This window comes from Salmo salar, chromosome 14, assembly GCF_965601325.2.
Source record: "Salmo salar chromosome 14, fSalSal1, whole genome shotgun sequence".
Taxonomy (NCBI): Eukaryota; Metazoa; Chordata; class Actinopteri; order Salmoniformes; family Salmonidae; genus Salmo; species Salmo salar.
The window spans coordinates 44,770,309-44,782,177 of record NC_138304.1 but is presented as its reverse complement, the minus strand read 5'-3'; the positions used below and the strand labels follow the sequence as shown (position 1 = coordinate 44,782,177).

Sequence of the window (11,869 nt, the reverse complement as noted above, 5' to 3'; positions counted from 1 at the left end):
CAGCTTTCTGAATTAAGGTCAGCGTGTGTTCTAATATGCAGATCATATTGCAGCAGCCGCACAATTTCACGGCATCTTCAAGGGAGTTGGGAGCCGCTGACTCAAGCACTTCCGTCAGATATATGTGTGTTGCCTGACTCCGCCCTCTTGGATTGGAGATGGAGATATTGATTCCTAGGCTACGTCCCAAATCGCACCTTATTCCCTATGTAGTGCACTATATAAGGAACAGGATGCCATTTGGGATGCAACCCTCTTCTTCACTCCCAAAGCCAAAACATCAGCTTGGAGGCTAGCCAGATATACCAGCATTTAAAATGTCAGTTATCAATATCTCTCAGATCGTATAAAACCATGGCAGACTGGTCAGCATTGTGTCATCACAGTTAAACAGTGTATGGAGCGCTGGTATGGTTCCATAAGAGAGCGTTCCAGATAAAGCTCATTCATGATTTTTTTCTTCTCTCTCTTTGATCTTGTTTTGTGGGAGTCAGATGTTGCATCTGAGATTCCGTTTTAGAATGTCTTCCAATTGGCTCCATATTACCTATATAGTGCACTACCTTTGACCAGGGCCTAGTGCACTACAGAGGGAGTAGGGTGCCAATTGGGATGCAACTATAGGGTGCCAATTGGGATGCAACTATAGACTGGCAGGTCATGGAAAGGTCAGCAGACTTTTTCATTACAAATATAAGGGAGATAAACCGAATTCTATTGGTATTACAAGTTTATAAATCTATGAACGGAAATGCTTCAAGAGTTTTGTTATTTTTGGTGTTACGTTCAAAAACCAAGTTAATCCTATATCCAGGTTTTGTATTACAACCAACATGTACACTGTTTATAATATTTTTAGATTTTCCTATGTAAGACATGGGTTCAAATATAACATTTTTCATATTAATGTATTATACGGTATTATAACTGCAGTACCTTAACACTCCCTGGTTCTTTCTTTCTTTCTCCTTCTTTTTTTCTTTTCTATTTTCATTATATGATGATCACCAACCAATTGTGCTTTGTTGTCTTTCCAGGTTCTATGACGCTCCCAGCTTAACCTATTCTGAGCAGATCGAGAGAAGAGAGCAGTTGGACGAGAGGGATGTCTCCTACTGGAGGAGGAGAGGCCAGGACTTCAGCGTCCTCCTGGATTACGCCGATGGCCGGGAGCTGAGAGCGTCCGCTAGCTTTCTGAAAGCCTCTGAGGCGGCATGGAGGCCACAGGCCCTGATAGCAGAGGACCACAGGGGGGAGAGGGAGAAGCAGCAACAGAAGCAGCTATGGGATGACACCTCCATCTCCTGGCTGAGGGAAGCTGACGCGGCTCCTGGACAGCTGAGGGTATTGACTGGGGTGACTGGGGAGCGGAAGTGCCAGAGCCTGGGCACAGAGGAGTGGAAGCCTGCAGTGGGGCTGGGGAGGCAGCTGTCGGATGGGGAGGGCGAGAGGTGGGCTCAGGACCAGCAGCACCGCCTGAGGACTCCAGAGAGCGCTGGTGCTATCCTTCCCAGAACCAGAGGGAAGTCCCAGTCCCTCCCCAGAGTGCTGTCGCCTGATGGAACTACTGAACACACAGACACACAGTCCAGCTTGGTCAGTGTCCAGCTTCGACCGGGCCAGGTTGATAGACAGAGAGTGAACAGCACTGTATTTTCCGGGCCTTATAGTAGGTATTACCACAGCGCTGCAGTCGGCCGGGACCGGTGGGCCAGAAACAGTTGGCAAAGCGGCGGTCATGTTGCACTTTTACCAAAGCCCAGGTTCAGCAGGCCTGTCAAGCCTCCGTCGTACGAGATACACCAGCAGACTAGGGGTAGCCAGGAGATGCTTTCTGTAGCTGTAGTAGATGAGCAGGGTGGGTCCAAACAACAGAAGGACAACAGGCCTATCTATCACCCAAGGGGTGGAGAACTGCAGAGACAAGACTATTTTGCACAACACTCCGCAATCTTTGGCATGGAGCCCCCCGGTTACATCCCGCCCCCGTCTTATAAGAGAGCCCCGCCCCCAATCAGGGGAGGCCCAATCAACCGCAATGAAGTGGTGAACTATAAGTGGAGGGGGGAGATGCAGATACAGATGCAGATGCCTGTGAGCTCAGAGGCGGGAAGGTGGTTTTCCAGACAGACAGGAGGGTCGTGGCTGGAACACTATGGGGAACGAGGTATACCCTACAGGAAACAGGTTAACCCTAACCCAAATCTTAACCCTGGATACACCGAGGAACATCTGGGGCATGTTCACTATTTACCCTTTGATGATCCGCGAGTGAGACACATCTCAGGAGGGCCTGGCGGAAATTCTCTCACTGACTCGGACAAGCTTATCCGAAACATCAACAAAGAGATTCCCTGCGCTAAGGTTTTAGGACAATCCACACATGATAGTGCCTTTTCCCCCCCACAGGGGCTATCTCTCAATACCGACAGCCGCAAGACATCTGTCAATGACAACGATGGTAGTAGTACTAGATGGTGCCACAGGGGTTTAATAAACAAAGGAAGTGTAGACAGTGTAGCTCCTGACCAGAGCTGTGGTAACTATCCAACCGCTTTTCAGGTTAGACCGCCCCCTCAGCAGATCAGGCTTGTGGACCAAGGTGCGTCAGAAACTGTGACTCTTGTGAAAAAGAAAGAGCCTGACTCCTCAGAGAAAGAGAAACCAAGAAAGCCTGACTCCTCAGAGAAAGAGAAACCAAGAAAGCCTGACTCCTCAGAGAAAGCAGAGAAAGTAGAGAAAAAGAGCGTAAAAAAGAAACTTAGCGAGACAATATTCTGTTTGGTGTCTGTTCCCATCCCCCCAACGCCAGGCAGTACGTCCCATGATCAAAACAACAATGATGAGAAGCCGCCAAGCCCAGTCCGGCCACCAAGCCCAGTGGACAGTCCGAGCGAGAACAAAACTGGCCACTTAACAAACCAAAGTCTCCAAAGCACATCTTCAGCAGAGGCTGAGCTGCAAGCACTAACCGGTAGCATAGCAAGCAGCAGATCAAGCAGCAAAATAGTGAGAAAACTCCCCATTAAACCCCCCAAAATAAACCATCACAAGGAGCTGAAACTCTCGGGATCCTGGCCTGGGAACCAGTACCGTGACCAGGAGACTCAAACTAGCCCAGAGGTCAGAAAGCGTCAGCCTCCCCCTCCTCCTCCTCCAGGTCCTGAAAACAAGGAAGCACAAGACCCTCAAGTCCCTGCCCCAGGTTCCCCCGACCCAGGCGTCACCTCAGACCCCAGCGGTGTGGGCAGCACTGCATTCAGCTATCCCATAAAAGGGGTGAAGAGCCTGAAACCATCCAGCAACAGCGCCTTTTCCAGGACGGCCACTTTCTCAATCTCCAGCCAGCTGAACAAGAGCACAGTTCAGCCGCCAGCAGCAGCGCCACCACCACCACCCTCAGGAAACACGATGGAGGCCAAACCAGCAGCGTCCTGCATTGGGCAGGAGGGCTTCGGTCAGTTCCTGCTGAAGCCTGTTAGCAGACGGCCATGGGACGCCATTGAGGAGCTAGAGACTATCAACAAAGAGCTCCAGGATCAACAGCAACAACCACAGCAGCAGAGCAGCAAGAGGCCCAGTGTTGACCAATGCATCGAGGACCTCAACGAGGCCTACAAAGACATCTTAGAGCTAGGCACTGCCAGCAATAACGTTCCCAACAATGGCGGCACTGTGCAGATCCCTGAGCGGATCAAGATAAGGCTGGCGGGGGAGGCGGGACTCAGCAAACCCAGCAGCCTTAGGCGCACTATCGAGAGCTGGACTGTGTCCGTCGACCCAGAGTACAGGGAGGTCAAGAGCGCCTTCTCAAGACCCGCTGAAAGAAAGTCAGTGACATTCAGCAAGCAGCTAAGAGAGGAGCTCCCTGTCCCGCCACGCGATCCTACAGGATTCAGAGAATACAGGGTTGTTTCGAATTTGTCACAAAGGAGAAGTAGCTGCAGTGGTAGGTCGGTGAAGCTAGACCTCTCTTCGCCTTCGGAGACACCACCGCCTTGTGACTTTACCGGCCCTAGTGACTTTATTGACTCTCCTAGTGATCCCAGCGAGATCAGAGACTTAAGCCCAACGACGCCAACAACGCACACGGCAGCAGAAGTCCCCTGGGCAGATAGGCAGCCGATGCAGGACGCCTCCACACTTACGAGTCCCCCTGATTATGAGGACATATGTCAGTCTTTACAAAAGACCAGAGACTCAACAGAAGTTAACAAAACTTTGACGGCCAAATCTAAACTTGGTGGTGGTAGAGGCAATACAGTGCCTCCAGGGGGCGCCAGTCTAGACTCTGAAGAGGAATGCCCCATTTGTAAAAAAGAGAGCGAGAGCCAGATGTCCAGACCAAGCCCAATGTCTCCGCTCCATGAGGAGTCAAGCCCAGACTTGTCTGATCAAAGTAGCGCCACAATCGTCGGTGACAGTGGTAGTCCACAAGGAGATGAAACATATGAAGAACCAGCTGAGGACGAAGGAGACACAAAGCTATCCTCTGACTCTTGCTCGAATCGTTCAGAGGCTCAGACTCTGTGTCAAGATTGGAGGGAGCAGCTGTCACTCACAGATGATAAGAATGTGGGTGGGAGTGCTACTGCTGAGAAGACCAATCAAAACCAAGAAACCAAGGATCTCAACAATCTATACGAAGTGAAATGTGCCGAGGGCATCCCAGAGAACGAATCCATAGAGGAGAGGGCAGCCAGGATATTAGGGATTGATGTGCCTGCAGAGTCCCTAGTTACAGAGGAGCGGAGGCCTAGAGAGCCAGCAACAGAGGAGATTGAATTAAGAGAGAGTGAACCCACTGCTGGAGAAGATTCAGAAAGAAGCAGTGCAAACGAACAGACATTACAAACACATGTGAGAGATACAGAGTCTGGGGAACTGCGGTCTACAGCGTCTATGGTGCCTGACAGTGGGCAGGAGTTACAAGAAAACGAGCCGCCACAGGATACCCCAGAGCGCATCAGGAGTGCCAAATGGACCCAACTGGGTCGAGAAACTCCAGGTATGCTGGAGTTTCCACCAGACAGACTACCACTTTCGGTCCCCATGAACCCCGATCAGAAGCTGTCTCACAGTCTGGAGGGAGAGAGGTGGGGCAGAGGTGCCTCACAGCACATAGAGGCCCTGCAGGACAAGCTGGCTGCCTCGCCCAGCCACCAGGTGGTGATAGAGCGCCTGGCTTGGATGAAGGTGGTGGACTCGGTGTCCCGCATAAGACTCAGCATCAGGAGCACAGACTCTGGGGAGGTGGAGGAGGTGGACGGGGAGGTGGAGGGGGAGGCCAGCGGTGGCGTTGAACAAGTGGAAGAGAGCGCTGTCCTCCTTGCTCCCTCCCAGAGTGACACAGTGGACGATAGAGAGGTCAAGCTAGAGGACGATCGAGAGGCCTCTGAAGATACAGTGTTGCAAGATGAGGAGGTGTCATCTGTCTCGGGTAGCTACTTGATGCATTTGTTTTTTGTTCATTTTAATTCAAGTATTTATTTTCTGTTGAGCGGTGTTACATGTTTATTCTGAATATGAGAGTGTTTCACCAGGAATGAATAGTTTCATGTTTTGTTTGTTATGATACTTTTTTCACTGCCAAATGTGACTACACAAACATTGTTGGTTGTGACTATAATGAGTTATAATTTATGGCGCATGTATTTCAAGCAGTGAATTGTGGCTGTTATTATAGACTCTTCCCACAAGAGGGGGCTATTTGACCTACAATTCAAATCTACTATCACACACGACTGATATTACATTATTTTCATTCATTTTGAAGAAATTTTTTTATGTGTGTGAAATACATTTTGGACATGTTATGAGGACTGTCACATGATATAGTCTACGTCCAAAATGGAACCCAATTACTTATTTTGTGTACTAATTTTAAAGGGCTTTGGTCAAATGTAGTGCACTTGATAGGGAATAGGGTGCCATTTGGGACTCACAATATTCACACTAAATGATCTAGTGTATCCCTTCTTTCTGTGTATTCTACCAGAGGCCTGAGACCCAAGCCCAGTGGATTAAAGTGGAGAGCGACTGAGACGCCCGTCATCTTTCTCCATCTGAGGTTTAGCTCCCTCCAACACTGTGACCTGGCTGCCCACTAGAATGCCTTCATCTCATCCCAAACACAGAAACGGCCTTCTTCTCCGACAACAGCATTGTGTACACCCTCACCCTCGGCGTCGTTGAGTGCTAAGAGTGTTCCACTGCCAAAAGGGAGGTGTCCCCCTACCTAGGGGCAGCTTCCATCTACCCCCCCCCCCCATCTCCCCTTTATCTCCCCCCAACCCATCCTAGGAGGGGTCCAAAATGGTACCCTACTCTCTATATAGTGCACTACTGGGCCCTGGTCAAAGGTAGTGCACTGCATAGGGATCAGGGTGCCATTTTGGGACTCATTCCTAGTGTTATTGTAGCAGCTTGTTCTTTTTCCTTTCTTATTCTACCCTCCCGATGCTTTTCATTGGCTTATTCTACCCTCCCGATGCTTTTCATTGGCTTATTCTACCCTCCCGATGCTTTTCATTGGCTTATTCTACTCTCCCAGATGCTTTTCATTGGCTTTATTATTCTATCCTCCTAGATGCTTTTCATTGGCAGACATTATGCAATTCTGTCATGCATATAACAACCTAAAAAAAATGTCCATAGTGAATACAGTTAGCTGACTCATCGTTCACACGCTGTGTGATTCTGTTTGTTTATGGGCGAGCTGTTTAGATATGAATGTAAACACGTTTTACACAACAAAGTAGACATAGGAGTCATAAGAGCTGTTCTGTTACATTCAGTCGATTACACCAAAATATTTACATTTGATTGTTATGGAAGTGAGAAATGTATTATATTGGACATTCATGTCTTTGGCTCGAGAACTGTTTTAATTTTCAGATGTATCGATCGATCAATCCATCAATCAATCAACCAATCAATCAGTCTATTATTATTTTGTTACATTGTGGCCTGTCTGTCTCATCGCTTTCCCGTACACTGTAATCATAATCCATAGAGCTCTTCAATGAAGAGTGACTCTTTACCTACCAGATGTCAGGGTTAGGGTCAATTCAAATTCAAGTCAGTCGTTTCAGGAAGTAAACTGAAATTCCAATCTATTTTCAATGATTTCTCAAGAAATTGAAAATGAGAAGCTATTTATTAAACACGTTTTTCCATTTATGAATGTTCACCTCCTGAATTGAGTGACTTCAATTTGAAGTGACCCAAACCCTGATGTGGCGAAATGATAAATCAGTGAAATATATTTTGTGAGGCATTGGTTCTACGTTATGGGAGTGGGGGTTACCTAGTGACAGTCTGGTTTGTGCTGTCATGCCAACTCCTTGTCACTCATTGGCTTGACAATGTGCAATGGAGTTGACAAGAGCACAAACAGATCTGGGACCAGGCGTTGCCTTCTGTATCCAGATGTGCATTTCATTATAGACTGGATCAGGTTACAAGACCACTGGGTAGTTAAATCAATGTTTTAAAAAGATCTATCTGGGTGTATATTAGCTCTATTTCCCAGGTAATTTCAGGAAGCAATAATGGTATGGAGTGTGCTCGTTTGAGTTGTAAACAAGAATTATATGGACATAGTAAAAAGATAAGAGCAATATTGTCATACAAACAGCTTAGTTGCTTAGTCAGTGGAGCTGGGAACCATTGTCAGGAATCGAATTATTTCCAAGTCCCAAATGGCACCCTATTCCCTATATAGTGCACTACTTTAGACCAGAACCTCATGGGCCCTGGTTAAAAGTAGTGCACTAATTAGGGAATTGGGTGCAATTTGGGACGTAACATTTTAACGAGTCATCGTTTGAATCATCTTGTAGCTAAATGGAGATGTATCAGGGTATGCTGGTGGGCGGGTGCTTATTTCATAGGAAATATTAGTGGCCATACATGTGTATCGTGTTAAGTGATTACATTTCACTAAATATACATTTTTGTTATCATTGAATTGTTAATCAGTTTGCATAATGTACAAAATAAAGTATATTTTAAATATTTTAAGAGATATTTTGTATTTAACCATTCTATTTTATTTCTCCACACTTTGATCACAAGTTGAAAGTACCATATTGTCTGTACAGTATCATATTGTCTGTAGAGTATCATATTGTCTGTATAGTACCATATTGTCTGTACAGTATCATATTGTCTGTATAGTACCATATTGTCTGTACAGTATCATATTGCCTGTACAGTATCATAAAGTCTGTACAGTAACATATTGTCTGTACAGTACTATATTGTCTGTACAGTACTATATTGTCTGTACAGTATCATATTGTCTGTACAGTATCATAATGTCTGTACAGTATCATATTGTCTGTACAGTACTATATTGTCTGTACAGTATCATATTGTCTGTACAGTATCATATTGTCTGTACAGTACTATATTGTCTGTACAGTATCATATTGCCTGTACAGTACTATATTGTCTGTACAGTACTATATTGTCTGTACAGTATCATATTGTCTGTACAGTACTATATTGTCTGTACAGTACTATATTGTCTGTACAGTATCATATTGTCTGTACAGTATCATATTGAGAGTATATAATTTTCTAGCTCCTAAAAAAAATGAAAAAAGATTGACATAAAGCAGGATTGACCTTACAAGCAAAGCTATGTGCAGTGTGCCTTGATCAAACGGTCATTCTGTTCAGTGACAAGATGAGGGTTTATCTTCTTTGTGAGTCTTGACTTAATGGGAAATTCTGATTGTGCCATGAGTTCCCATTTCTAGTGCATTTTCACACGCTGTCTGAAAAACAGTTGAACATTTGATGTTGGACGCTCTTACTGATGATCCATCGATCCATCTCAGCTGTGTTCTTATGTTTAGGGTCAGCTGTGACCTGCAGTGTTGGGGTCAATTACATTTCAGTTCAGTCAGTTCAGGAAGCTAACTGAAATTCAAATTTACATTTTTCTCAATGCCTCTGTATTGTATTGTTTTTTTTGGGGGGGGGGGATAATAATTACATTTCTTTTCTGGAATTAACTGAATTGAAATGGAATTGACCCCAACCCTGGTGACCTGTCTTATGTTTGTCATCGTCTTCCAAGCCAAATCATGTACTGTTGTTTTGTCGCTGATTCATAGCAACATGTTTAGAAATAAAAATGAAGAAAAAAAAAAAACATTTATTTTATTCATGCAACTTAACATTTCTTTCTTTCTACATTGAGTGAATTTTGTGTTTTAGACTGCTGTCAATGATACAATGGTTAGTGAAGGGTGTATAATGCATTGCAAAAGGTGCATATTAATGCTGTTTTCCTATTTGTCAAAGGTGAATACATACTGTTCGATAATCACATCGTTTTATCACATACACTTTAATGTAGCATTGCTGCGGTTGTAGCATTTAATTGACTTAGAACTTTGTCTTAATTATGCTTAATATTTCTGACTGACATTTTTTTTAATCACGATGCCGGCATAGGCAATTTCGGCATTACATTATAATTAAGGCCAAATAATTACTAATTGCACACTGTTTCATAATTGTAAGTTTTACAAACAACTTATTGTTCTGCCATTTCTTAAGCCTGAAAGGTAGCAATGTTGACTGCATACGTACATAGTGACTGCACTTAACGTTCTTCACTGTGCTATGGTCTTTCAATCAATCAGGAGAACAATGCCGTTAGTCAAACAATACATAGACTTCCAAAAATGCACAAACTCCCATTCGAAACAACAACTATATTTAATATAACTATATTCATTGATTCAGAAGTTTATTGATCAATATCATGGATTAATATCCCATAAAGAGCAACCAGGTGGATAGATTAACAACAGTTGTTGACGCCCGCATTTCGTCTGAACTTAGTACCATTTTTAAGACTTTTGCTTGACTTACCTGTAATGAAGTCCTCTGTCTTAAAGGGAAATTTCTAAATGTTTAACTTCATATTCATCTCCAGCACCACCCCAACATCAACATATGTTAAAATGTTTCTGTGTATTGTAGTAAAAAAGATAGAGGAAGATACGTAATTGTTTCCAATGACATCATCGGTGTGCATCGTGGGATTTTTTTTATTTTAATCAAACATTTTGTTATTGTAATTTTTACCCTCCAAACCCCCTTTTTCTCCTCAATTTCGTGATTACGATCTTATCTCATCTCTGCAACTCCACAACGGGCTAGGGAGAGCCGAAGGTCGAGTCATGCGTCCTCTGAAACATGACCCACCAAGCCTCGCTTGTTAACACCCACCGTCTTAACCCGAAAGCCAGCTGCACCAATGTGTTGGAAGAAACACCACTCAACTGACAACCGAAGTCAGCCTGCAGGCGCCCGGCCCGCCACAAGGAGTCGCTAGAGCGCGATGAGCCTTCCCCTAACCCGGACGATGCTGGACCAATTGTGCGCCGCCCTTTGGGACTCCCGGTCACGGCCTGTAATGACACAGCCTGGCTGTAGTGACGCCGCAACACTGCGATTCAGTGACCACTGTACCAATCGGGACGCCATCATCATGTGATTTTAACCAATTATGAGTAGGCATTAACTACTAATTGCCTACTAATTGGATGATGATGTCATTGGAAACACATATCTCCCTCTATCGTTTTTACTACAAAACATAGAACATTTTTTTTACATATGTTGATGTTGGGGTGGTGCTGGAGATGATGAATATGAAGTTAAACATTTAAAACATTTCCCTTAAGAAGTAAACTGCCCCTTGATCACAACACAAAAATGGCCATTACAGAACATAGCTAGGCTACTGTCCATAAATTGGCATGCCAGAGGAAGCTGGAACTTGGTGTAATTTGACGTTTTTGTACTGCAGGCTATGTGCTACATTAATAATTATGCACACTTGTAATATTTTCTATTTTCATATGAGATTTAATTAATTTTGTACTCCCTGACATCTTTTTTTCTTCCTTGCATGAAATGCAAGAGAGACGAGGAAAACATGAAATGAGGGACGAGGAAAACATGAAATGAGGGACGAGGAAAACATGAAATGAGAGAGAGGCGAGGAAAACATGTTTTTGCACACAGTCTATTTGCAGTTGGTACTCTCCAGTAGGGGAAACCAATGGGCAACCATTATCTTTCATAATTTTATTTACAAAACTATGCCAAGTATTTAAATGCTATGTTTAGAGTAAAATCTAAAGGAAAATCGTTCATACCTTTGCTTTTGTATTGATGAATATCAGCATAACACACAGATTGTGCTACTGTTGTATGACACTGCAGTCTGATTCAGAATAAACTCTTTGCATGAAGGTTGTCTTTGTGATCAATTAGATTTCTTTTCTCGAGAGTGTTAGTTCAGATAAAGTAGCATGACGCCATTTTCCCAAACAGAAAAATGTAATGTACATGTTCGGTTTGTGTTTCTGTGAGCGTGCACCTGTGTGTGTGTGTGTGTGTGTGTGTGTGTGTGTGTGTGTGTGTGTGTGTGTGTGTGTGTGTGTGTGTGTCTGTGTGCGCCTCTGTGTGCGCGTGTGTTCTTGCTAGTAATTTCAGCCCCATTACCCAACCAGACTGTCACACTGAGCTGTGCTGTCTGTTGGATCAGAATGTTGGCACGGCACTTTGTGAACGGAAACCTCATAGAAACTTCCCAGCATGCTCTCTGTCTAAGGCTTGGAGGATATCCATCCTACTTTACATTTTTAGGAATCACAAAGTGTACGGATGCATCCCAAAGGCTACCTTATTCCCTACATAGTGCACTACCTTTGACCAGAGCCCTATGCAGAGAATAGGGTGCCATTTGGGATGCGCCCTAAGGTTTCTTTCTTACACAGAGATGGGGAATGACTGGGCCAATCATAGGCAGAAACACTACTCTGGAACAAGGCAG

General features: G+C 44.5%; 1 protein-coding gene across 1 annotated transcript; it reads left to right on the top strand.

Moving 5' to 3' along the window:
* The first annotated feature begins 354 nt into the window (after positions 1–354).
* Positions 355–11,096, top strand: LOC106569573 (junctional cadherin 5-associated protein). The gene is made up of 3 exons (XM_082961398.1): positions 355–365; positions 1,038–5,440; positions 5,999–11,096. Exons 1-3 carry the CDS (start codon positions 355–357, stop codon positions 6,004–6,006), a joined length of 4,422 nt encoding a protein of 1,473 aa, XP_082817524.1. The 3' UTR covers positions 6,007–11,096.
* Positions 11,097–11,869: the final 773 nt, after the last annotated feature.